Raw genomic sequence first — 25313 nt, 5'->3', positions numbered from 1 at the left:
CCGAAGCAGGTCCCCGAGGCGGCACCACGATGGCCACGGATGGGCTCAGCACGCCCGGGGCTACAACTCCTCGAGAAGCAGGAGGCGGCAGCAGAGCAGGGCTCGGGATGCTGCTCGGAACGAGGGCCGAGCTCCAAGGCCCCAACGGGATGTCCCGGCCTCCTCGCGCAGGAGCGAGCGCCGCCAGCGGGCAGGCCGGGATTCCTCCAGGGACCGGCACGCGAGAAGGGGCCCATCCCAGCGCAGGTCCCGCAGGGGCCCATCCCAGCGCAGGGGCCGAGCTCGGTGGGAGCACTCACGGGGCCACCGCAGCAGACAGCGCTGGTGGAGCCGAGACAGGGAGCGTCCCCCTGCCTGGGAGAGGCAACGGAGCAGGCCCCCCAGGCGAGGCCAGGAAGCCCACACGCGGCACCCGGGCACAGCGGCCTACAACTCCTCTGCAAGGCGGAGGCGGTGGGGGAGCCGGGATCCTGACGAGGGCCGAGCTCCAAGGCCCGAACGAGACGTCCCGGCCTTCTCAGGGAGGAGCCGATCCCGGCGCAGGTCCCGCAGCACCGGGGGCCGAGCACGGCGGGAACGGCCAAGGAGGAGGGATTGGGTCGAGAGGAGAGCTCCAAGGCCCGAACGAGAAGTCCGAGCTTATGCCAGGAGAAGAGAGCGCCGTCAGCGGGGAGGCCGCAACTCCCCCAGAGAACGGCGTGCAGCTAGGAGCCGATCCCGGCGGAGGGCCCACAGCCGTGCCGGGCGCAGGGCCTGGTAACACGCCCTACCAACAAGGGAAATGCAGCGCTCGCCCCCTGACCAAGGCCTGCTGGGGCAGCGCAGCGAGCCCAGGGACGCAGAAGGGCCGCGAGGTGGTGGCTGTGCGGCACGTGGACAGTGGCAGTGGGACAGCCGCAACCTGGGCTGTCTCTCTGGCAGTGGCAGCAAACAGGATCGAGCCAGTCCCGCTGCTCCTGCTGAGGAAGGAAATCCACGGCAGAAAGCCCTCCTGTCGTCTCCCGTCGTGGCAAGTCGCGGGCTCGAGGAGGCGGGAAGGGACCTCTCGAGATCATCTGGTCCAAGGCCGCTGCTCGAGCAGGGGCAGCCGGAGCAGGCTGCCCAGGGCTGCATCCAGGCAGGCGTTGATCGTCTCCAAGGACGGGGCCTCCAGAACCCCTCTGGGCAACTTGTTCCGGGGCTTCACCTCCCTCCAATAAACAAGTTTGGCATGACGCTTAGCGAGAGGTTCCTTTGTTTCAGCTTGTGCCCGTTGTCTCTTGTCCTGTCACTGGATACCTACCGCCAAGAAGGGACTGAGGCCCCTCTGCCCGCACAAGCCTGGGCTGAGCGCATGCGTGGAGGGGCCTGGGCCTGGGGAGCGCAGGGTGCAGACGCAGAGGACGGGGAAGGGTGAGAGGGCGACCTAAGGTTCTCTGTTGCTCCTATTCATGCTTGGGGCCTTGAGGCCTCCTGGCGCTGTGTCTGTGGAGGGGAGCGCGAGGGAGACTCCTCCACAAAGCCCTTCCTCCCCAGAGCCCCGGGTGGGGCAGAGCCCTTAGAGAAGCCTTTCTTCAAGCCAGGAAAGGTGAGGAAAGCCAGACACGCTTCTGGGGAAACGCCAAAGCATCGAAATAAGAATGACCCCAGGTTTGAGAACCACAAAAAGGAAAAGCAGCCTTGCGTGCAACGTGCTGAGAGTAACCCAGGATTTCCAAGGGGCAGGGGATAACCTGTGCGCCGTAGCCCCGCTGGTGTGGGCCAAAGCTGTGGGGCTTTGTGGGAAGCACAAAACACAGGCGCTGACCTTCAGGTAGTTTCCCTCAAGTCTCTTAATCGCCAGGCAGATCCTGACCGTGGACTCCTTGCAAAGTCTCATCCATTGGACCTGGACAGTTAGCAAGAGGTTGTTTTATTTCAGCTTGTGCCTTTTGATTTATATTTTCAGGGAGAAATTGCTGGGAGGAGCTGATACCCCTTCAGTCTCATTTTTTCAGCAGAGCCCTGTCTTGGCACAGCAGTAGTTTCCACAAGAAGCCAAGGTGCTAGCTGATGCTTTTCATCACTGGAGGCTGCATCTGCCTGAGCCCAGCCACACTGCCTACAGCACAGCCCCAGGCCAAAACTTGCTCTTCACTTCCATCACAGCTATTACCTCGTCCCTGGCCTCAACTACCAGCCTTTGAAATCACCCTGTTAACATACACATTAATGTCCCCTTAGTTCATTACTTGGGTTATCAGAGTAGCTAATTATCTCCCTAAATGCATATTCAGCATGTGGCGCATCAGTTTTGCCTGCGGATATGGGTTCTGCTGGATAGAGGAAGCCTAGTCACACTGTGCATCCCTATTGCACTGCAAGAAATAATTGGAGAAAAACATAAAATTGAACAAATGGTGAAACGCACTAGCTAGGGCACACAGGGGTAGTTGCTGAGGTCTGGATTTTATATTCCAAGGTGGGCAATGGTCCTGTCTGTGCCCATCATGCTCTGTTTGGCCACTCTTTTGCTTGATCATGTTTATTTTTCTTCCACAGAAACCTGCTTCCACTAGACCTGGAATTTACCCAATTTTCCAATTAACCTCAAAGTGCCCTCCTAAACACACACACAAACATTTCACTGGGAAAACCCTGGAAATATATAGGTCAACATTCTGTGTGGATTTATGTTTGTGCCAAAGCCGTATTTCTACTATTTTAGAATTACAGCAAATAATAAAAGATTCCATCAATTTCTCCTGAAACAATAATTAAAATAAAGGTTCTTGGAAGAGTGCAAATAGGCTGAAATAGTCCCAAGGAAGAGCAAGCACATTTGGCCAGCGCTGCTCTAAAAGAGGTCAACTGTCCAAAAGCTACAGCAGTCTGTGAATTTAGGAAGTCTTTACAAAAACCGGCACTTCTGCAAGGCTGGCGGAATAATTCCTGAGGATGGTGCCTCCATCAAACACGCGGGCAGTGTTGGTATCCATCCATAGGTGCCCTTCTCCAGGCAGGTAGATATCTCTCCACGTTTGCCCTTTTTCTGTTATTGGGGCAACTAGGACCTGCAGTGAAAAAAAAAAATAAAGAATGAAAAAAGAAATTTAGCCCATGGAGGATTAGCCAGGACATAACCGCAAGCTGCACCAAGCAAACCACGAGGCTGAAGGGACAAGCAAGCAACCACAGAGAAGATCAGGAAGTCTGGCTCAGCCGCACGTGAGAGTATCCATCCACACAAGCAGCAGAGGCCAAAGCTGGTAAGCACAAGGCTTCCTGAATCGCAGTGAGAAAAGATGGTGCAGTGGCCTTCATTTGACTGGGACTGGGACCATCCCCACCTGCAATAGCCTCTAGAGTCCATCCAGCTCGCATTTTGGAAGACCTGAACAAAACCCATCAGAAATCTGCGTTTCCTGCAAAACAAAGCTCGTGCTTCAGGTTGAGCGAGACAGGGTGGATGCAGGCAGAGCAGGAGCGCAGGCTGGCCAGGAAATCCCAGGTGCTGCAGGTGGGTTCAGGCTCACACGAAGCAGCTTCTGAGGAGGTTTTACAGGATTGCAATGGGAATCGGTGGCACAGAGTCAGGGCAAGAGACATCCCCGTGCTGCATAAGGGATTTGTAGCAGAATTGGGAATTTCCCTTTCCTCCCATGACCCCGTGCTTGGGAGGATCTGGTTCAGGCAGACTCTTTGATACGACTTATTCAATGAAGTCAAATATAGTCTGATATGAAACCAGGCAGAAACTTGTATTTCAATTAGAAGTGAACACATTATAGGGGTGGAAGAGCAGCTTTAGCTCCAGGCTGCTAAAAGGAAGGGCTTCAAAAGCCCTCTGCCCAGGGCTGCTCTCCAGGTGACTTAACCCTCCCTTCCCACCTTTCCTCTCTGGCATTTAGGAGAAAGATTTGTGTTTCAGCCTCCTAGAATAATTAAGTGTTGCAGGTTACATAAACCCTAAGAAAAGCTCAAAATATACAACGTGATATATACAATCTCAAGCCACATAGTCACATTTATCATTCTATGGACTCAAGGCTCCTTTGGAGATTCAAGGGATTTAGCTGTCCAATGCCCTCAAATGTTCATGAAAATCTCAGCTAGTGGCCTTGACATATGGGTAATTGCTTTAACATATAAAAGCATAAAAAAATTTGCTCTTGGGTTACAAATCAGTGATTCCCATTTGGACATGAGGCATAAGAAATGTGCTCTGCTTGCTCCTCCCCAATGACTTAGTCAAGGTAATCCAGTCTCCAAAGAACTTCAGAGATTTTTTTTTCTTCTCTTGCTTTATGGGAAAAGCAGTTTCCAACATGCTGAGAATATTTATTCCTGATAAATTATTTCACTTCAGAAACTGAAAGAGGGTCCTAAATAAGAGTTTTGCAAGAAAAGCAAAGCTTTTCAGAAAAGAAACCCCAAACCCACACAAAACCGACTGCTTTGGCTTCAATTTAAGTCTGATTGAACACTGAAGCTTTGATTTGTACTTATGCAGAACTAGGTTCACATGATAATGAAGAAAGAGGGGATGATAGGAAAAAAATTAACACACTAGAAAGACCATTAAAGGAGAGAAAAAGGGTAAATAGTGAAAACTGGTTATGAAATTTATGGATCAGTCTGTTTTAAACCCCATTTTTGGAGGTCCTGGTCAACAGCAAAGAGCAAGTGCTGGGGACTCATCACTCCTCAGTGATGCTCCTTGCGCTGCATGGCAGCATTGTCCCAGGGAGACATTGTGGTGTTTGGCACACTTTGGGGGACACTTTTGGACCCTCCTGGCCTTTATAAATATATTTGGCAGCAAGACCTGGCTTCCCTGCCTCTTGCAGCATCCACTTTCGCCAGGCAGATGGCACTGACAAGCAGCGATGCTGCGTCACAGCCACAAAACAGCACACAACAATATTTTTTTGCCAAATCACTGCAACTTGTCTCTTTGCTATTATATTTCAACACGCTTTGCCGGGAGGATTCAACAGCTGTCAGCTCCAATTCCCTTTTCCAGCAGTGGAAACTTGCTTATGAGCAATGCTGGAATATGACTGCGCAGTGTTGAATCCAGTTTCAAGACCTCTAGTCAAGGGTCAAAACCGCCCCGACCACTACAGTCCCACACCACCGCGTCCCAAAACCGCTTGCAGAAACCCAAAGGCATTGCTGTCCCATCTGCTCGAAGGGAGCAGGTATTTGTTTCCCTTTGTATTCAGCAAAAAATCTGACATAAAAACTGCTTATTGAGCACTCTTGCGGATTTGACAGATATATTGTCTGGCCTGGTTCGGGCTGAATGTGTGCTGCCAAGAGATCTGGATGAATGAGATCTAGAAGTAATGAATGTACAAATCACAGCCTGAGAATCAGTTTCCAAAGCAGGGCTATCCTCCCAGCCCGGAGTTACCCCCAAAAAAGCCTGGGGTGCAACTCGGGAGCACGAGGGCTTCAGCAGTAGCACTAAGCCGTGTTCATCAGCACCCTGCAGCAGCTGCTTGCACTGAGGGATGATGCTCAAAAGGTTTATCCCAGCGTCCTAACACTTAGTCCTGCCTCGGACCATACTGGGACAGAACAACCCTGTGTATTTTCCAGTAGTTTGTTAATCATGAATCTCCAAATTGTACCAAAGCTTATTTTGGAATGCATTTCTATTCTTGCAGCTTCCAAAAACCAGCTTGGAAGTCAAAACATCCCCTGTCTGGGCTTTCCTGCCACAAGCTCAGGCTCTTTTGGAAAAAAAAAATAATTAAAAAAAGAAAAAAACAACCCAGGCGAGCTTTTTGCCAGCCTCACATCATGCTTTATCAGAAATGCTTGGCCCTGACAAGTTTATAGAGCAGACATCACATCTTACTGTATTTTAGGAGCTTTCAGCCAAGCCAAAGCTTTGCACGTCCTGGGAGAGAGGGCTAAAGCTGCTCAGACCTTTTTGTTTTCTCTGAGTTTGCGGTATTTTACAGGGAATCTCATCTCGCTAACGCAAACCACATTTCTGTCCTGGCTGATTCAATTGCATCAGGGACTTTTCAGTTCAAGAGATTTTGGGGGAAAGGAACTAGGTTTTAGCTTGCTCACAGTTAGAATTAGTGCCACCATTACTGCCCAAACATGTGCTCTACAGCATGTTGGGACAGCAGAAATGCCTCAGCTCCCTCCAACCCCTGTGCTTGATCAATGCCGGTCTAAAATTCATTTGTGCCAAGGATTTGGCACTTCCCACCTGATTATTTGAGCTCTCTGCTAAAATGTCTGTTTGCTGCTTCTTAAATCTCCTGCAGTGAAAGTTTTTTTTTAAAGAAAAAAAAAAGAAAACTCCACAACTCTACAAATTGAATCCACAGAATTTGTGGCCAGAAACTCAAGCTTGGAAATCAAGTATTACAATATCTGTTGGAGTCTGCAAGCAGAGCCTGAAAAGATAACTCTGCAGCACCAGCTGCTTTTTATTAAAACAAGAAACAAACTCCTGTTGAGCTTTGCTTTTGGGATTTTTTTTTTTTTTGGGAGTCGATGTCCCCATGATTAGCAGCATCCCCATGTAAAGACAACCTAACACGCTGCTGCAAAATGAATGCAATAGTATGAACCGAGAATTATGCTTTTAATAAAAAAAAACTTGTAGAAACTGCCAAAATCTTGAGCTGCTGGGATCCTGCACCCAGGCAAAGCAGGAGGGACAAAGATAAAGTGATGCCACCACAGAAAATAAAAAGTCTCCTTACAAAAATGGGAGGATGAGGCACAATTTTCTTGAAGAAATGCCTTTTTCAGAAGGCCTGAATTGCCTTTCCAAGACCTTTTTGATTTAAAGCAGCCATACATCACTTTAAACATCATACCATCTATGTGCTAAACGAACACTTCACGAGCTGTGGTGGGATGAGAGGGACACGTCTGCGGGGAGGGCGACAGGAGAAACTCCCCACTACACAAATCATGACCAAAGTGTGACAACACCAGACTTGCAAGGAGTATCTACAGCATGAAACCACTGAAATCTGAACAAGCAGGGGAAAAAAGCTGCAGGGAAACAGATGCCAGCCACGTTTAAATCTCTACTAGGAAAATGGATAAAAGCATCAATCCATCTTAAATGTGCCGCAGATACCTTGACACCTAACTTGCTGTGGCCTTACGAATTTGACGGGCTCTAACCTGATGGGCTCCATTCACAACACTCATATAGGCTGAATAAATCCTCACTATACCTGCCAGTGGGGTAAAATATAGATTCAAGGGAATATGTGGATGGGCGAGCTCAACTAGGACATTGATACGAGCCTGAATTTGGGCCCCAGGGTCTGTGCTCTCTGATAGTCCCCATCTGTTCTGGGTTGCATTTGATTAGGATCGAAAAACCCCAAAACACAGCTAGAGGAGCTCCCTAAGAAAACCAGGGAGCTGCACGTTGTGCTGCTCCTTAGTTATTGTGGGCTGTAGCTCCAAGGAATGGGATTAACAGCCTGAGAAGAGGGGAAAAATGAGAGATGCTGACCATCAGGACGTGCCTTCTGGCAGAAAGGACTGAAAAATGCCCTGATATTAAAAAACAAAACAGAAGTCTTGTTGACTCTTCATTTTGAATAAATCGCAAACCTGAAGGAGCCAACAGGGTCCCATCAGCCCTTTGGTTTCACACAACCTCTACATGAGCGCTATTTTCAGGCAGGATGCAAAGAGGTGGATGGGCGAGTGCAGGGGGGCACCTTATTTGCCCCCCATTACCCTTTGAGGGCATTCAGTCCCCACATTTCCTACCTCATCTCCAATGAGAAATTCATCCTCTATGGTAAAAGCGGTTGGGTCTGTGGGACTGAGCCACCATGCCGGCCGGAAGATGGGGTACCCCAAACTAAGCCATTCCTCGCTGTATTTTATGAGGAGTGGCACAACGAAGTCCTGGTGCCTCTGTATGCATTGCTGGGTAAGATTCAGGACCTGCAGGGTAGGGGAAGAAAAAGAAACCAATGACAAGTCCTTCATCCAATAAACAGCAAAACAAGCAGAAAAAAAGAAAAAAAATATTCCCTTGGGAAGAGAGATTACCGAACTGCAATGTCCTGATCAAGTTATGGCAGCTAACAAGGTGCATACAGGGTTGATGCAGTGGATTTATTCCCATCTAGGTGTGAAAGCCGGGGACAGCGGCTGGCAGGTGATACCGGCTGGGGTGGGGATGTCTAACCAAAGCAATGAACTCTTGCTGCTGGCAAAGAGATTTAATGACATTTCCCTGTGCCCCCAATTTTAAATTGCTCTTCCCTTTTATTCCCCTAAAGGTGACATCCCTGGGAAAATGCCTCCAACTGTTTAAAAAGGTCTTGAATGTGAATCTGCAGGCTTCACTCTACTGTAGATATTAACTATTTGATCAAACTGTAATTAAACAACTCCAGCACCAAGAGGGAGAGAGACATGTGATGATCGCTGTCATTTCTACAGGCACTGCGGATCACGGCTATGTGCGCCCATGTGGCTGGTAAGTATAAAGCCACAAAAACTCATGTTAATTTTACAGCAGAAATACTGCTGAGAGCATACAGCGATCTGATTGCCGGGGCAGAGAGCAGGATTTTGTGGGTAGCAATAACAGAACTTGTGATTTTTAGCCTCAGCTTTCCCTAATAGGGACCTTAATGGCTTTTGGGTGTGTTTGTCACATAAGGGACACCGTGTCCTCCTCTGCAGGCATGGGGGTACGTACCCAGGCGTCGCAGCAGAGCCATGGTGGCGTGCTGAAGGCCATCACGGGGAGAAACGTCACAATCTGCAGCCACCGCACATACAGCTCCGGGTCCCCTGGGGTGTCACTGGCCAGGCTGCCTCCTGCCGGGGACAAGGAGCTGAGTGAAGCTGTGCAGGGGCATCTCATCGTGAGATGAGTCCCAAATGACCTGCTCTCCATGTGGGCAGGACATGTTACCCCATTGCAAAAGGAGCTGAATTCTCCCCACCCATGTTTTTCTTCCTTGAGCGCCGTGAGCAAATGTCAAGCAGACATCCATCTCTGGCCATTTTGGGACCAGACATGCTGGAGATGATGTCTCAGGAGTTTCTAAATTTTAGCAGAACATTGTAAAAAGGGATTTCTCTCCTGCAAAGAAAAGCGTTGGAAAAATGCTGGACTTTCCTGCCACTTTGGTGTGCAAAGAAAAAGCATCACAGATAAATACTCCCGTAATTTGGATCCCTTCAAATTCATAGTGAAAAGAGGTAGAGAAGCAGAGTATTGCTAACTAATCAATCAGAAACATGTAGTGGTAGGAGATTCCAGTTCCCCTCTGAAACACCAGAGAGGGGCTTGGGAAGAACAGGAGAGGATGGGGTGGGACAGGGAAAGGGAAATGAAGCCCTTGGGGCTGGAGCGTTCCAGGAGCCATTGCTCTGAAAATCTGGCGCAGCTTCCCCTAGAAATGGCACAAAACCCCCAATGCCAAGGGATCACCCAAACCATCCATAAAGCCCCATTTCCTCCAGAGGCTTTCCCCATCCCGAGTGGCCCCTGTGCACTATTGCAGCTCCCAAGCTGTGGCGACAACCCGATGGACCGCTCGCCCCAGCAGCGAATGCCGCATGCTACAACCCCCTCCGTGCAGGGGGATCTGCTCTCTCGTCCAGCTCGGTTGAAATAACCCAACGGGTTCAACATCTCTTCGGGAGGGGAACTGGCATGCTGTGATTGCCTAAGCCTGGTTTTCTAAGAAAAACTAGCTAAAAATACAGGGCAAATTGAAAAATTGCTCAACAACCCCCTTTTTCAGGACTCTTTGCAGCTCTGCTCTCTGAGTCTGACTCTTCACGTGCAGCCTCTGCGTGTTTGGGCCATGTTTTAAACACAAACAACGCAGTCACCTCCAAGAAGAGGGGAAAAACCGAGCTGCTTGGCCCCAGTTAAAGGATTGTTTCTTGACTTTTATAATGTTTTTATTTATGGTGCTTTAGGAACATCTATTTCCCAGCCAGGAGCCTGGGCATGCAGTTTCCCGGCTGTGGGCTCCCTCCTTGCTTTTGCCGGGTGGGTTTTAGTTCAAGCAAGGATGCGAGAGGCGGCAGGCTGCCCTCCGCCTGCGGTTAAGGAGCTCTGTGAAGGGCATCCCCAGAGACCTGGCTGCTTCTGGGGCTGCCTATTAAAATTTACAACATGTTTTTTTGTTTTCAATTCCTCAGTCGATTCCCTAGTAACATTCAACCCAATCAAGTCAGCACGGCAGAAAATTGGGTACCAGGAACAGAGTGCTTCAAGCCTTCATATAGCACACCTAAGCCAGACGTTGCAAACGTACCTCCCATGCTCCTGAACAACTGCTGCAAAAATCTCTGCAGAAAAGCCAGAAATAGGGGAAAAAGCAGAAAAGAAATTATTACCTACTGCATCGGGGATGAAGAAGTTGTAGCCCAAGAGGCTGTAGTGCAGCACGGAGGGAATAACCCCCTTCAGCCCAGCGTGGCTCCAGTCCGAGCGCAGCGGGCTCATCCGGACAAAGAGTGGTAGATGACTAGATCTGGGGAAACAAGCACAAACCCAACGTTTTTAGATGGCTTGCAGGAGCCAAAGCTCTCTGATGCCTGGCTGTCTTGGCAGTCACTGTGGTCAGATGTGGGTTTCTCCAACCACTTGACATCTCTGTTGGAGGAAAATCAGTGCTCCCCAATACCACTCATACTCACTGCGCCTGCCCTGCCGAGCTTGTCAACCCCAATCCTACTCCTTCTCCCCAAATCCCCTACCTATTCAAAGCTTTCCTTCTGGCTTGATCTCATGAGCACCACAATTTGGTGGCCCACCTTGATGGCAGCACAGCCATGCTCTGGGTTGTAGCTATCTGCTTCCTAATTCTCGTACAGCAACACTAACACTGGTGGGAAAATGCTCACAAAAACCATACCCGTGACACCAACAGCACCCTCAGCCCTGGGTCCACGCGGTTCCCCAAAGCATGAACCTCCTTTGCGACGCGGATGGCGCAGGGGGCACGTCCAGCACGGAGGATTTCTCCTCCTGGCTTTCATTTGTGCTCCTCTGTTTCACACTGAGCGGCTGTCATTCCTGACAGAGGTTTTATCTATCTGCCAGAGGAAAGCATTATTTTCCCCCGCATTTTTTTTTTCCCCCTCCAGTAGCATTTCTATGCCTTGGGTTTACTTGGCAGGGGGTCATGTCATCAAGCAGCCTGGTGCGGGAGACTGTTTCTGGTGGCCAAAAATGGTCAAATCTGGACTTTCATGATGAGCTTTAGCTTGAAAAAATGCTCTGGAGCTCATCTAACCAAGGGGGGTTTTTTGGTCCGAGTCTGCTTGCTCCTGGAGTTTGATCTCCTCCTCAGCTGCCCACCCATTTGCTGACTCCCCAGAGGTCTCCCAGGGACACTTTTTCATCGTAGGAGGTGGTAAGGCTGATGCGCTGGTTTATGAAATGCTTCTGGTATGGAAACTGCCCACCAGGAAAGGCATGATCCTGGACAGTCTAAAAAGTAGTTAGAAAAGGGGCTATTCCCACCACTCCGGTTTCGCAGATGGCCGAGTAAGAGCCTGTCATCACCTCAGTATGTGAAACTGCTTTTCCTTTGAAAATGAACTATTTTGAAGTTGCCGTCTCATGCAATTTACCGTCAATGGCTCATCCACAACACAAAATAAATCATTTTGCAAACAGCCTGCGTATCCCTTTGCATCTGCCAAACAAAAATAATGGGAAAAAAGAAAAGTAGTAGTTTTCGATGCCTTTAACCAAGGGGTCTCAAGGCATGTTACAACTGCTAATTAATAAATTAACCCTCTTGTGGGCTACGCAAACATGAAAAGTCAGAAAACAGCAGTCATTTGACACCACAAGCAATTACCAACACAGGGATTTGGCCAAGACTCCAGGGTCCACCCTCCGCCTCCTGCAGGAGAGGCGGCGACCTGAAGTTTGAATGGCCATAAGTGACAAGATGTGCTTTTATTGCATCTGGCATTAATGCATTTAAGCATTTTTATGCGCTGAGACATTAAAAAAAATTAAACTGCCCCCAAAGAGAGAGGAAGAGGAGATATGAGAGCGACCCCTCCCTACATATTGCCCTAGACCACCTCCACACTGCTTCCCTGGGTGCTGAGCGGTGTCTCGGCATCCCAAGGACCTATTTAAAGCATCACCTCAACATCTCCCAAGCAGCCACACAGCCATCAGCTCCAGCAAACATCTTCTCCTTGGTACCCACCTGGCACCGGCACTGATGACAGTGGTATTTCCCAGCGTTGCCAGAGCTGCCGCGAGCGCCCCGGCGTATCGGTCGCCTGCCAGCTCGGCGGGAGGTGGGACAGCTCGCTCCAGGAAGGTGTTGCCCTCGGTGCCCTCGAAGACCATGTACGCAGCCCCCAGTGCCTGCCGCAGGCGCCGGGCACGTACCAGGTACCAGCTCAGCGCTGCCTCGCTGGTGACGTTCAGGCGGGCGCAAAGCCGCCCCTTCCACGTGGTGAGCAGTGGAATCTGCAGCAGAGGTTGGAAATTTCTGTCAGACCCATAAAATACCCCACCAACCCTGGGGTGCAAGGCTGGAGGATGCCTGCTGTCCTCATCCTGTCCTACCGCAATTTGCACCATCACAGTGTAATGCATAAAGGTGTAAACCCCCTCTCAATGCCCCCCCCCCCAAATCCCCGAGTTGATGGCAAATTGGTATATCATTAAAACACTGCAAAAAAGGGAATTGGGGGGATTTCCTGAACACTGGCAACTTTTAAAAATAACTTTTGGAAGTGGAAATTTGGAAGTTGCTTCCTTATGAAACAGGAGAAAAGCTTCTCCCCCAGGCATCGCTTTGCACCCGTAGGGTTTGCCCCCAACCCAGGGGGACCAGGTTGTCCCCCTCCACGGGTATTTATTCAGCTTTAATTTTGATTTCAGGTTGAGCAGCAGGTTCAGGGGCTGGAGGACGGTCTCGTACCGAGCAGCCCCCGAATCGGGGCTGCAGGCTCAGCCAGTAGCTCGCCGCCTCGCCGTCCCGCAGCGAGCGCAGGAAGAGCGGGGAGGCGATGCTGGTGTACGGTGACAGTGCAATGGAGAGCTGCAGCGGTTTTATCAGGGAAGGGTCCCAGGCATGGGTAGGGTCGTGCCTCTTCCTCCGCTCTGAGGGCACGTGGTCCTGTGGGGAGGGAAAGGCAGAAAAAGGCATTCTGTAGGAGTGGCAAAGCCACCGAGCACCGGCTGCTTGCTGTCACTGCCTGCGTGGGGTGAAACTCCAAGCAGAGCATCCCTTCTCAGGGAGGGGAGGCTCACAGCCCCCACCCCACAGAACGGGTGCGTTTGCACTTTACGGGTAGGGATTTAACGGTGCCAATGGCAGCTCTCCATTTGCCTTCCAAGCCCAAAGGCCAGCAGGACGGGACGTACCGCGGCAGCAAGGATGGCAGTGCAGCGCTCCCCCAGGGCCAGGACCCCCTCCTGAAGACGATGCCGCTTCAATCTCTTGGCCAGCGACCTCAAGCCTCGTTTTATTTTGGCAGCTGAACCCGCCGGGCTGTAATACTGCCAGATTGGAGACCTGCGTGGTGAAAAGAACGGGGTGGGGGTTTGCACCTTGTGCCAGCACGAGATGCTCGGGGCAGCGACCAGGACAAGGGCTTGGAAAGCAACCCCTTAGCCAGGGGGAAAGGAGCATCTTACCCCAGGAGGGCCATATCCGGCAGCGCCCGGGCCTGCCCGGCGAGTTGGCTGCCCACGTGCCGGTGGGCAGCTGCGATGTCTGGGCTGATGCAGAGGAGGTAGTGCAGGGGCACCGCAGCTCTCCCCGCCGGCGTTTCCAGGCAGAAATGCCTATTGCTCTCCAATGAGAGGAAGAGAGGCACATCGGGTGCCACTGTCACCGTCACTCCTTTGGGTAGGGAAGAGGAAAACGGTGTCTCAGCAAGTGCCTGGCTCCTCTCCGTCCTCACACTGGTGGCCACAGGGACAGGGATGCACAGGGCAGAGCCTAAGTGGTATCAGGACCTCCCGGATTGATCCTGGGCATCGATCTGGCCATGCAAGTGAATTCCCACTCTCTGCTCCCGCTATTCCCTTTTAACCTCCAAAATGTCTCTCAAGGGCTGGATTTGCTCCATTTCTTGCCTTTTTGCTCTGCATTCAGCTTAGGCAGTGGCTTCAGCTTCATCAATGCAGGGCAGTCGCAGATCAATTGATTGATTTGGGGGAATAGCTGAAGTTTGGCGTTCTGCAGAATAATCCAAATATCCACCCAAAAATGACAGCAGCAACTACACTCATGCCCACATCCAGCACCCCACAGCAGTGTCAGGGACCTGTGAGCTCAGGGTGAAGCCACTCGAGTGGAGCTGGAGGATGCGGCAATGGGCACAGACCTCTGCTTTAAAAGCAAAAAAGAAAAAACCCAAGGACACACCAAGAGCACGGGATTTCCGTGGAGTGACTTGGGCTAAACCCATCCCCTCAGGCACTGACTTGTAAATGCAGCTGAGGTGCACCGAAGTTTAGTATCACGGCCTTTTCCACAGGGATGGGGCAGAGTGGGATCCATCCCTTGTGTCCTACTGCCAAGTAGGACATTTGTAGGATATTTTAATCTTGGAGACATCTACCCCGTTCTTAAACTAGTTGCTTTATTGATAAGGAAAGGGATGGAGAAACACAGGGATTAAAGCAATAGGACATTGGACAGGGAAGGATGCGATTACCTGTCGAGCCTAAAAAGTACCTCTCCAGAACAGGCCCGTAGCCGGCGGGGTTCTTGCTGAAGTCGCCGCTAACGAAGGGCTGCGCGCGGCTCTTGGCACCGTTGAGCGGCCAGCGCTGCGTGCGGACGCTCGCCCCTCCGTACCAGGAGACGTTGGCCATGGAGAAGCAATCCTGCAGCCGAGAGAGCATCGTCAGATGGCGAGAAGTGCCTCGGGGTGAGGATTAACACGCCAATAGTTGCATTTGGAGAGGCAAACCCCCTGCGTGTTATTCCAATGTTGTCAGAGCGGTCACGGGACAGGTCTTTTCCAAGGAAGAAAAATCCCAACCCCATGAGATCTGGGTGTTTTATGCAAAAAGCAGTGGGTGCTCACTCTTTGCTTTCTGCATGTGACCCGGTAGAAGATACTCGGGTTTAAATTTTTCCTCCACAAGAACAAGAGCTGGGCTTCCAGGTACCAAAAAAAAAATGCTGAAATTCTGCCTAACCACTTGATTTCTCAGCCTGCAGCTTTATTAAAACTATCAAATGGTGTGAGAGTAGGAGGGGAAAAGAATTCATAGCAAGAGTCAGAAGTGCAAATTATGCACTTTGTTTACCTTGAAGGCCAAAACAAAAAGTCTTAACTTGCTAATTAAAGCAAAAGACCACAGTTTTTCTTCCTTTTCTCCTTATGTGTCTGCATATGCCTGCGTTCAACATACAGCCACGGGGAGGAATATAAAAATCCCACTGCAGGAATAAAAACTCTCTACCTTAAAAATTACGGTTTCCTTTAAAATAAAAAAACACGCAAGAAATCTTCCCCAAAGCCTGCTGGTTTTAGATAGACAAACTTAAATAAACCAAATTTTATGAAGCAGCCTGGTGACCCAGAGGTAACACCCACACCCGACACCCCACGCCTGGGGAGCCCACCTGGTTATATTTCCCCACCCAACCGCAAGCATCAAAAATTAACGGGGCTTTGAGTTGCTGGTGAAAAAGATGCTGAAAACCATTTAAGCAGAGAGGCTTCACAGGTGCGTGTCGCTGCAGGACAAGAGTGACAGTGGAGGCAGAAAATTCAAGGCAGCGGCTTTAAAATGCAGCAACAGCACTTTCACAAACTCAGCTTGGAAAAAATCTGTTTGCTTATTTTAAAAAAAACCCCTCTCTTAACTACTTTCTGCAGTGGTTCTGGGGCAGGTTTACGCCCTGAATTTGCAGCTATCCCCACCTGCATGCATGCAGGGAGATTTTAACCCCATCATGAGTGCTCATCTCAATAACATGTGGCTTGACGGGCATGGTGCTGTGTGGTGTTGGGTGGGTTGGTTTTTGGTGTGTTGTGTTTTTTGTTTTGTGGTGTGTTGTGTGGGTTTTTTTTTTTAGGTTGGACTTGATGATCTTACAGGTCTTTTCCAACCTTAGTGATTCTGTGATAGTGTCCCCGGGGTAACATGTGGGTTTTCCGCTCTCTCCCAAGGCAAAGCCCCCCTCTTCCCTGAGGACTGGTAATAAAAAGTACATCCTTCAGCAAGACTGAATCAGTTTGGGTATTTGGGGCACTTCTCCTAGGGCTGGCAGGGCAGCGGAGCAACGAGCCATCTCCAGAAGCCACTGCTCCTGGGGGACATCCCCACCCTGGAACCCCCTCCTTTCAGGAACCATCGATTTTCACTTCAAAGCCTCCAAAACTTTCCCCTTTCTGCCAAAGCAGGGGATCAGCAGGGCTTAGCATCCCGCGTGACTTCACACACGGGGACGGGCTTCCCCGAAAGCCTGGGGATTTGGGGCTGGGGCAGGCAGAGAGGGACCCAACGACCTCCCAGCTCAACACAACGTACTGTATTCACCCCGATGCCAAGGCTCGGGCAGCACTCCCGGAGCCCCGAGCTTGCTTCTGCCGTGGGGGCAGAGTGAGGTTAAGTCTCATTAAGGGGTGGGGAGAGGAGATGTAAATTATTAAAGTGGAAACCCTGGAGGCTCAGAATAGCTGTACCAGGTGTCAGCTGAACTAGTTACACCAGCTGGGAAAGAGGGGGAAAAAAGCCTATTCTTAACTCTTAAATTATGCTGGATCATGTTTTCCACTTGTTTGTTTTTGGTTTGGGTTTTGGTTTTTTTTTTTTTTTTTTAAGTGGGGAAAAAACCTATTCTATCTTGCTTGTCCTCTCAACCACCCCAAACTGATGTCAGCAAAGGAAAACCAGCCACACACTCAGCAGATGTGTTCAGGCAACACTTTCCACCAGCCCTAAACAATGTCAACAGATGATTTACAACTAAAGGGGAAAAATTCCCTGTCCCCACAGGATCCTATCCCGCTCCCTCACCTGTCCCAAGAGCCCCCCACAACAGGACACCACAGTCTGACAGGGTTTTTCCTTCCCCACCCTAAGGCTCATTTTCAGAGTCTGCTTTTATTTAACCGAGGGAGAAAACTGGGAAGGATACAAAATAAAAAGCCCCCATAGATTTTTGCAGCAGCGGACATGGATTAATCCCATCCCGAGAGAGCTGCCACATTGTGTCTGTGGTTGGAAGAGACCTTTCTGGGCTCCTCGCGTTTCTCGCCAACATTGTGATCTTAAGTGGTTATTTATTCGGTCTCTATATAAACACGGTTCTCCCACCCTGGGGTTACCAATGCGGCACTGGGAGGTGGCAACCACGGCCCCTCTGTGTTTTTGGGGCTCAGCATCAGGGCATGAAGCTTCCAAAGGGGCTTTTCCCACCCGGGACCCTCCAGCTACTGGAGGCTTTGGAAGATGGGGTGCCCCTGACCATGGTGCAACTCCATAACCGGGCTGGGAAATCATGTGTTCAGGCCAGATCCTCCCCGCTTTAGCTCATTTTATCCCAAACGCCACAGTTCCGAGGAGGGCACAGGGGTCCCCGTTACCTTCAGCATCACGTCAGGGCGCAGGGGGGTCCAGCGGACGCCATAGCACTCAGTGGTGGGGGCTGGCGGGGGCTCAAGGGAGAGTTGGAGCTCAGCATTCTCCTCCCAGGCGTAGCAGAACTGCCCGCCATCATGCCAGCAGCGGTCCCGTGGCGGAGGCGGTTCGGCAGCCGGCACGCTGCCCACCGTGATCACCGCCACTGTCCGCCCTGTCGGCAGCGCCCGCAGGAGCAGGGCACCCCGCCGGCGTTCCCACAGCATCCCGCTGGTGCGGCCCCGCAGCACCCACTCCTCCGGTGACTGCTCCAGCGCCTGCCAGGAGATGATGCCGATGGTCATGGCGAAGAAGATGGCCACGCCGAGGCAGCCGACGGCACCTTTCCACGGCTCTGTCATCTCCCTGAAGCCCGAGGTCCAAGCGGCCTCGGGGATTTGGCCAGTGGGGCGGGTGAGTGGCATGGTGCAATCGCAGGGGGATGCTCCAGCTCCTCTTTCTCTCCCCTCCTGCAGCAGCACAAGAAAGAAAACCCTCTTCTTGGCTTGCTTCAAAAGAATATTAAAAAAAAAAGGAGTTAAAAAAATTAAGCCCCAACTCTTTTCTCTTTGCAGTAATCAGAAGAAATCTCTTTTGCAGCCTCCCTCTGCTCGCTGCTGCACTGCAAATCCCACCACCGGGCTCGGCGCTGGCTACAACAGCAGCTCAACCACAAAACCCCGTGCCGGGTGTCAGCTCAACCCCTTGGCACGGCCGGCAGCATCCACTCGGGCCGCGGAGTACATGTGTGGCTGAAAGCCATGGGAGGGGAGATGAGACAGCAGCCGATGCAATACGAGGCAGCGCTCGAGCCGCTGCAGAGTTTTGGGGTTTGCTTTGTGAAGCAGCATAGCTTTGCTTCTCCGTTTGCAAAGCAGCAGTAAATAGCCGGGGGGTGCAGAAAAAAAAATTGCAGGGGTGGTTAGAGAAAGAGGGGGAGAATGCAACACCGGTTTTCCATCACCCTTCCCCCTCGCCTGTAAAAGTATTTGATTAATGCACAGAACAGGGAGGAAAGTTACCTGCGGGCACAGTCCAGCAGCGCTGGCCGAGCCCTCGCTCGATGGAACGGGCACCCGCTGCTCCAGCCCAGGCAAGGGGCCACCTGTGGCAACGACCTTGCGGGATGGGACCGGCTTCTCCCCACGTCCCAGGCTGCCCCGACCGCTGTCTCCTCCTTCCCGGCTGCCACGCTGCCTTTTGGGACCGACGGCACATCGGGGACGGGTGCTGCCTCTCCCCGCTCAGTGCGCCCACCCGTCACATCTCCCCGCCACCACCTCCCAGCAAAGGGGCAGCTGCATTTCGTTTACCTGCGGGCAGGTTAAAAGATGCTTTGGCAGCTCCCAAAAGTGGTCGTTGATGACTGAGCACTCAAGCCCCGGTTATTTTTCCACTGTTGGGCTGGGCAGCAGGTTTTTCTCCTCTTTCCCCAGGGTCGTTTTTCCTCCCGGCCACGTCAGAGACCTTTATAGCCAAAGCAACTTGATCCAAACAAACCTGAGAGCGTTATCTAAGACGAGACACGTCGTGCTCCCTCCCACCCCGCTCCCCTGCAGGCTGCACGTATCCTCAGCTAGTCACGTTAGCAACAGAGGCAGGAAATTTAAAAAGTGATTTTTAACCCCACTATTTATGGGGGAATACTTTAAAAGGGATATTCTTGCGAAGTTATTGAGATGGCTCTAGTTGAGCCCTTCCTACACACTTGCGAATCCACGCACGAGAAAGCCGTGGCAGTGCTAAGCCTCCCCGTTCTGCTGCTTTGGCCTTTTTTGTTATTATATTTTGGGGGATTTTCTCCCTGTTCCTACCGCACGCTAACCGAGCTGCTGGGGCCCCCTCGGGTCATCCCCAGGGCTGCAGAAATGGGTGCTGCAGGAAAGGGTGCTGCTTGCACCCGGATGCAGAGCACCCTGGCAGAGGCAAGCGGCTGCCCGGGACCATTGCAATCCCCACCGGTGCAGAAAACTCTGGAAATCCGAGATTTCCATGCACTTTTGCATTCCCCACGCACTCATCCCACCAGTCCTCCCCCTGCCTGCGGGTGCTCAGGAGAGACCTGGATTTTACAAGCAATATGACAACCCGCTGGCTGCCAAGCTAAAAATAAATGAATAAATTGAGATTTCGAAGAGTTTCCCCATTCCACATCCAGGCGAAACCCCGACAACCCCAATCTCCGAACCCAAAAGCACTGCTCACCCCAGGAGGTGCTGCTCTTTGGGAGGGTCTCAGGACAGCTGAATCCATTGGGAAAGTCCGTGGCTCAAATAAGCCCCTGGAAGAGCCTTTCCCACAGGAACATCCAGGATTGATTTTTCCATTTCAGCCGGGGCAGTATCCGGTATGGGATGGAGGGGAAAACGGGTTGATCATATCGGGACAAGCATCTCCCAGCTGCTGGTAGGGGCTCCAGAGCAGGGAGAAAAGTTCGGATCCCGGATAAGGAGAAAGGATGAGACAGGCTTCACTGAAAGCTTGAAGATGAGAAGGGGGCAATGATGTCCATCCAAAAAGGGACCGGGGATCACCTGGAAAAATGCTCTCTCCAGCTGCCAGGCTGGAGGAGATTATAGCAGAGCTATAGGTGATGGAGACGGGGTGGGGTGTGAAGTGCTAAAGAAGGAGGTCACAACTCTCACAAGACCCCCCCCAAAAAAAAAAGCTATCAAGGATACAGACCTAAAACTAGGCAAAATAAAGGGAAAACATTAAAAAACAGAAGAAAGAAGGGGTGCGTCTTCCACCAAAGAAGTTACGGGCAAGGTCACGGGATGCGCGCTGCTCAACACACCCCACGACCTGGAAAAAGACAACAAGTTAATAAAATCCCACAGTGATTCAAAGCTGTTCAGCTACAACATAAACCCGAGTGACCAAATTATTAGGGGGGGTTGCCACTCTTTTTACGAGGCTTTACAAATCCATTTGCCCTAGCGAGAGCATGGTTTGGCTGAAAACCATGCAGAAACAGGGCAGAGATCAGAAAAAATATGATCTTTGGGATGGGGATGTGGTCCCCGGTGTACCAGGAGGGTTCAATCCTCTGGTCCGGGGTAGAGAGGGATGGACGGGGACACAGCAGTAGCCCTAAAAATTCAGGAAAGCTGCACAGGGATCAGCAATTCCCTGTTCCTCACCCAAAACGTGCTGGGGGGGGGCGATCAATGGGGTTATTTGGCAGCAGCAGCAGCTCAAGGCAAAGCTCTGTCACATGGCACACAATTAAATTGTGGCTGCAGGATCGCAGAGGGGCCGCAAATTGCTCTGAGATGGGATTAGAGAAACCCAGGGCCAGCGAGTCCAGCGGTTGCTATTAGCACAGCGGTGCCGATGCAATGGGCTAAGGTGGGGGGGGCTGCACCCTGGCAGGATCCCGGGGGAACGGGGGAATTTTTAAAAAGCTTTTCTTAAAAAGCAGCTCACATCTCTTCCTTGCACACCAGGGAAAAATCCTGCCCGAGGTTTCAGCAACTCAATATTTTGCCAAATTAGGGCCCCCCCCGCCAGCTCTGCAAATAGGCGGCTGCGCAGGGATTTTGGGCTGAAGCCTCTCCCCACCTCCTTTCTTTGGGGGATGGAGGAAAGGTTTTACCAGTTGCCCTGCCCATCACAAATCATAGCACGACCTGGCTCCCACGAACAGCTTGAAGCCCCACTTCGCCTCGGTTAGTCTTCCTCAGACCGCCAAGAAAAACCACTTCATCTTGACTGGTTGTAGGAGAAAAAACATTTTGGGGTGGTTCGCCTGGTTTCCAGCAAGCTGACCTGCCCTTCTTCTTGCCAAGGGTTTTTTTCCTGCAGTTTTAAGTCTCTCCTCTGCAAAATGGGGCATCTTTTCCCCCTTCCTGACTTCACATGTCTGAAAAGGCCTCGAGTTTCCCATTTTGCATCCCGTGGGGCTTTCCAATCCCCGTGGATGCTGAGGGGCACGCGTGCCACCTCCGAAGGGCTTTGGTTTACGAACCCTGCAGGGCTTTTGCTGGGGTGGGTGGGAGGCAAGTCCTACACACTGCTGGTGCCCAGGGAAGGGATGGAGTGGGCAGCTGGAGATCATTTAACCCACCAGCATCAATAAACAGAGCTTGGGAATCAAAGCTTTTTGGTGAAACACCCAGAAAACAGGGACTAAGGCTTATTCCCTTTGGGATTTAAGATCAGCAGCAGGTAAGAGAGGCTTTCTTCGCAGTGTGCTCTGTAGATCGTATACCACATCCTTTTTAAAATCCTACCCTTACCTTTCAGGCTGGCTGGAAAAAACAGCCACAGGGATTTTCCACGTATGTGAGCAGAGGTGAGAAGCACAGGGCTGCACGTGGAGAGGACCAGCCCTTACCATCAATATTTTCCTATGGCCTCAAAGTGCCAGTGATTACAGCCGCAGCTTCCCAGCAGTACGCCCAGCCTATACTGGGGATGCTTGTTTATTTTTTTTTTTATATTATTTAAAAAAAAAAGGAGGAAAGAAAAACCAAGGGAGAGATGTGTGGGTTGGCTGAGAACAAAAGAAAACGGGTGGGAGCAGCAAAGCGCCTCCAGGACTTGGCGTCCCTCCTCGATTTTCCCTAGGGGGGAGCAGCCTCATCCCCCAGGCTCTGGCCCAGCTCTCACTGTGGGGACAGATCCTACATTGCCTTAAAAGCCTACACCCAAACCCTCATTTTTTTTGCATTATATATACAAGCCAGGAGATAGAGTGATGAGCCAAAGCAGATTGCCCGAAGCTTGGCAGCACAGATGTACCCGTCCTCCTGCCCTCACCCCCACCGTGGTACCTATCCGTGGTTTACCTGCTGTTTCCTAACCTGGAGGAGATGCCTTAAAAATCAAACCCAGGAACAAGCCAGCTGATGCACTGTGGTGGGTGCTTTCCTTTTGCTTTTCTCCCTGTTGCAGTTCCCAGCCTTTCCTTTCAGGGCCAGCAAAAGCCTTCAGCTGTGCTGAAATCCTCTGTGCAGTTTAGAGCCTTCTGCTCATTATTAGAGCCAAGCTATTGAACAGTTTAAAAGAAAAAAAGAAAAAAGGGTGATACAGCTCCTGAAAACCCTAGATCTCAGCCCCAGATTTCCCCCTGGAAAGCAATCCCAAATTTCCATGAACTCCCAGGCGACTTCGCAGCTATTTATAATGGCAATAAAACGAGCAGCAGGACTCGCATTGGAAATGTGGGCACATAAATAGTAACAGCATTTGGAAATGACTGCTCAGGACTATTGTCTCTTTCCCACCCCATGTCGCGTCCGCCTGAACTGGGAGCACCCAGAAGCGAGAAGTTGTTTGCATCCATCCACAGCCTGTCCGGGCTTTAAGCGTGGTCTCATGTCGAGCAGCGGGTGGGCTGGGGGACAGTGCGGAGCACCCCGCAGGTATTCAGCTTCCCAGAACTATCCACGGATGTGTCACAGCGGCTGTTGGAAGGAGATGGGAAGTCTCAGGCTCCAGCTGCCAACACCAGTTGGTGCCGATGGGATGGAAACAGCCCCCATGTACCCCTTGTCTCCCCTCTCACCCCAGGCAAAGCCCGGTATTTAGGAGCCACCCAGGGTGGGGAGGGGATGGCAGGGACCGAGCCCATGTGCCCGGCACACTCATGGCACAAGACTCACCTAAAATCACTAATTTGGGAGAGAGGAGCCTGCCATGCTGAGGAAACCCACCTTTATCGGGCACTTGCCCTCCCGCACCCCCAGACCCAGAAGCCCCCAGGTCGGGCATCTTAAAGCCAGGAGATATTGCAACACCCGGACAATCTCAGTTTTTCTGCTCTGAGCTTAAATCAAAGCAATTCATTAGAGGAGAGGTTGCACTTATTTTGGGTGTCCAAAAGCAGCACCTGCCTGGAAGATGTCACCAGCGGCTCCTCTCCCCTTCGCCCCCAGGAATCAGTTTGGGGCTGCAGCAAGGCCAGATCCACACACTGCTCCTCCAGGTAAAGCCTTCAGAAAGGCCCAAACCCTCTACTTTTTATTAAAAAAAAAAGCACCCAAGATTAATGATAAAGGCTGCAGCTGCAAAGAGAAAGCCGCTCCACCCCACCTCGTAGGCTTATTCTGTGCCCCTTGCTAAGAGGTGATCACACCTCCCACCGAAATCAGCCTTCCCATCCCCACCTGAGCGTGGTTTTATCTTTCTGAGCAAGGCTTTGGCTGCTGGAGCTGAGTCCCAGCCCCCGTAGCTGACTTAATTTTTGAAGAAGCGCCCCAAAACTGCATGGGGTGGACTAAGTACCATAAGGACTCGAGCATCAGTGCAAAGAGCTCCTGCCCCGTCTCACTCAGGAGGGCTCAACCCAAGTGCAACATAGGGGAAAAAAGAGTTATACACACTGATCTCAGCCCACACAATATACATACACCTTGCTTTTTCAGTGGAGGTGTTTGCAGAGAGGGTTAAGGGAGATATAAGGAGGCTTGGTGTGCCCCGGAGCTACTGGTGGTGACTGGCAGGTGAGGGAGCTTTTAGGAAGGACGTTTCTGCTTCATTTGCCTCTTCCAAGCTTCCCAGAAATCTGGTAAGCAGATTTGCAGCCTACATGCTCGCTGAATTAAATCACTGCCCTGGAGATGCCTTTTGGATGATGAGACTAAAACTCTTCAACTCCTCTCCGTGGAGCCGAGCCGTCACAGCCCTGACATGGGGCTCGAAGGACTGATGCTCCCCAGGTGCCCCACAACCCTCTGGACACCCATGTGTCCCCCGAGGAGCAGCATTTTCCAACAACACACTGGAATGTTTGCCCAGGGGATCAGTACGGGATACCCCAGCTCCATCAATCTCTCTTTCCTGCGTGGGTTACTGAGCAGCCCTGAAGCCTGGCCCTCCACGAGGGTGGGGGTGTTTTTGGAGGTCTCCGAGGCAAACTAAACCACAGCCCTCACTCCACACACTCCTGGCTTCCACCCCAAAAATCCCCTTAGATGTTATTTTAATGGCATTGTCCTTCTCAGCAAGGAGGAGGCTGCAGCTCGTGCGTCCCGACAGAACCAAGCACCTCCCAGGGGCTGTGAAATGGAGGTCTGAGCACCTCCTCTCCGGGGACCCAACTTTAACTCACCTCCCCGAGACTCCAGAGCTGCAGGGTCTGCTCTGAGGAAGGCAGAGACCTTCTTCCTTTTCTTCTTATTCCTCCTCTTCCTCTGTTGCCCGAGCCCTGCAGAGCCCCCACCAGAGGTATTTAGGATCTACGGGGTTGCCCCAGCGCATCACCCCCCAAGGGCACCTTCAACCCCTGGGTCCCCACAGAGGGACCACCCCAAGGGTGACCCTCCCCACCAAGCCTTTTCCCACCCGTGGTGGACGTGGCACCCTCAAGACTTTGTACCTGAGAGGGGAAACTCCCCCACGAGAGCCACTAAAGGCTTTCAGTAATTAGCAATTAGCAGCCCTGATGAACTCCCCCTGGCCTCTCTGAAAGCAGCTGAGCCTGATGCTAATGAGGTTTCTTGCTAATTATAGCAGCTGAGCAAGGCCAAGCTGCCTCCTGGCCTCAGTGAGGGGGCTGCGGGCTGAAACGCAGGCAGCGACCGCACCGAGCTTTTGGCTAAAAACCTTTCTGAATTCCTTGTGCTATAAAAAAAGCACTGGGGTTAATTCAGGACAGCGATCCCCACTGTGCCGAGCGCTCCTCTATTCCCAGAGGCCGGGAGTGCCGAAGGATGCTGTTCCCGGCGGCTGGCTGTGCTTTCTGCTCGCAAGCTGGTCCTCTCTCGTTCATCATTTTGAATAATTCATGCTGAAT

General features: G+C 51.6%; 1 protein-coding gene across 1 annotated transcript; it reads right to left on the bottom strand.

Annotated features, from left to right (window-relative positions):
• Positions 1 to 2858: 2858 nt before the first annotated feature.
• On the bottom strand, positions 2859 to 17997 carry LOC104254944 (SITS-binding protein-like). Its single transcript, XM_059826147.1, has 10 exons — positions 17539 to 17997; positions 14650 to 14821; positions 13622 to 13829; positions 13349 to 13499; positions 12903 to 13100; positions 12177 to 12445; positions 10339 to 10475; positions 8678 to 8799; positions 7732 to 7911; positions 2859 to 3032 (listed from the first exon to the last, which is right to left on the bottom strand). The coding sequence occupies exons 1-10, from the start codon at positions 17995 to 17997 to the stop codon at positions 2859 to 2861; spliced, it is 2070 nt and encodes a 689-aa protein (XP_059682130.1).
• Positions 17998 to 25313: the final 7316 nt, after the last annotated feature.

The sequence above is a fragment of the Gavia stellata genome, chromosome 17 (assembly GCF_030936135.1).
Source record: "Gavia stellata isolate bGavSte3 chromosome 17, bGavSte3.hap2, whole genome shotgun sequence".
Classification (NCBI taxonomy): Eukaryota; Metazoa; Chordata; class Aves; order Gaviiformes; family Gaviidae; genus Gavia; species Gavia stellata.
Note: the sequence above shows the minus strand (reverse complement) of the source record. Positions and strands in the feature narration are given on the sequence as shown.

Excerpts from the sequence above, each read along its gene's own strand:
- LOC104254944 (XM_059826147.1), bottom strand. The coding sequence starts at position 17,997 with ATGCCACTCACCCGCCCCACTGGCCAAATCCCCGAGGCCGCTTGGACC. Across the intron at positions 14,822-17,538 it reads GCCCTGACGTGATGCTGAAG|GATTGCTTCTCCATGGCCAA; the intron begins GTAACGGGGACC and ends TCTCGGCTGCAG. Across the intron at positions 13,830-14,649 it reads GTACTTTTTAGGCTCGACAG|GAGTGACGGTGACAGTGGCA; the intron begins GTAATCGCATCC and ends CCCTACCCAAAG.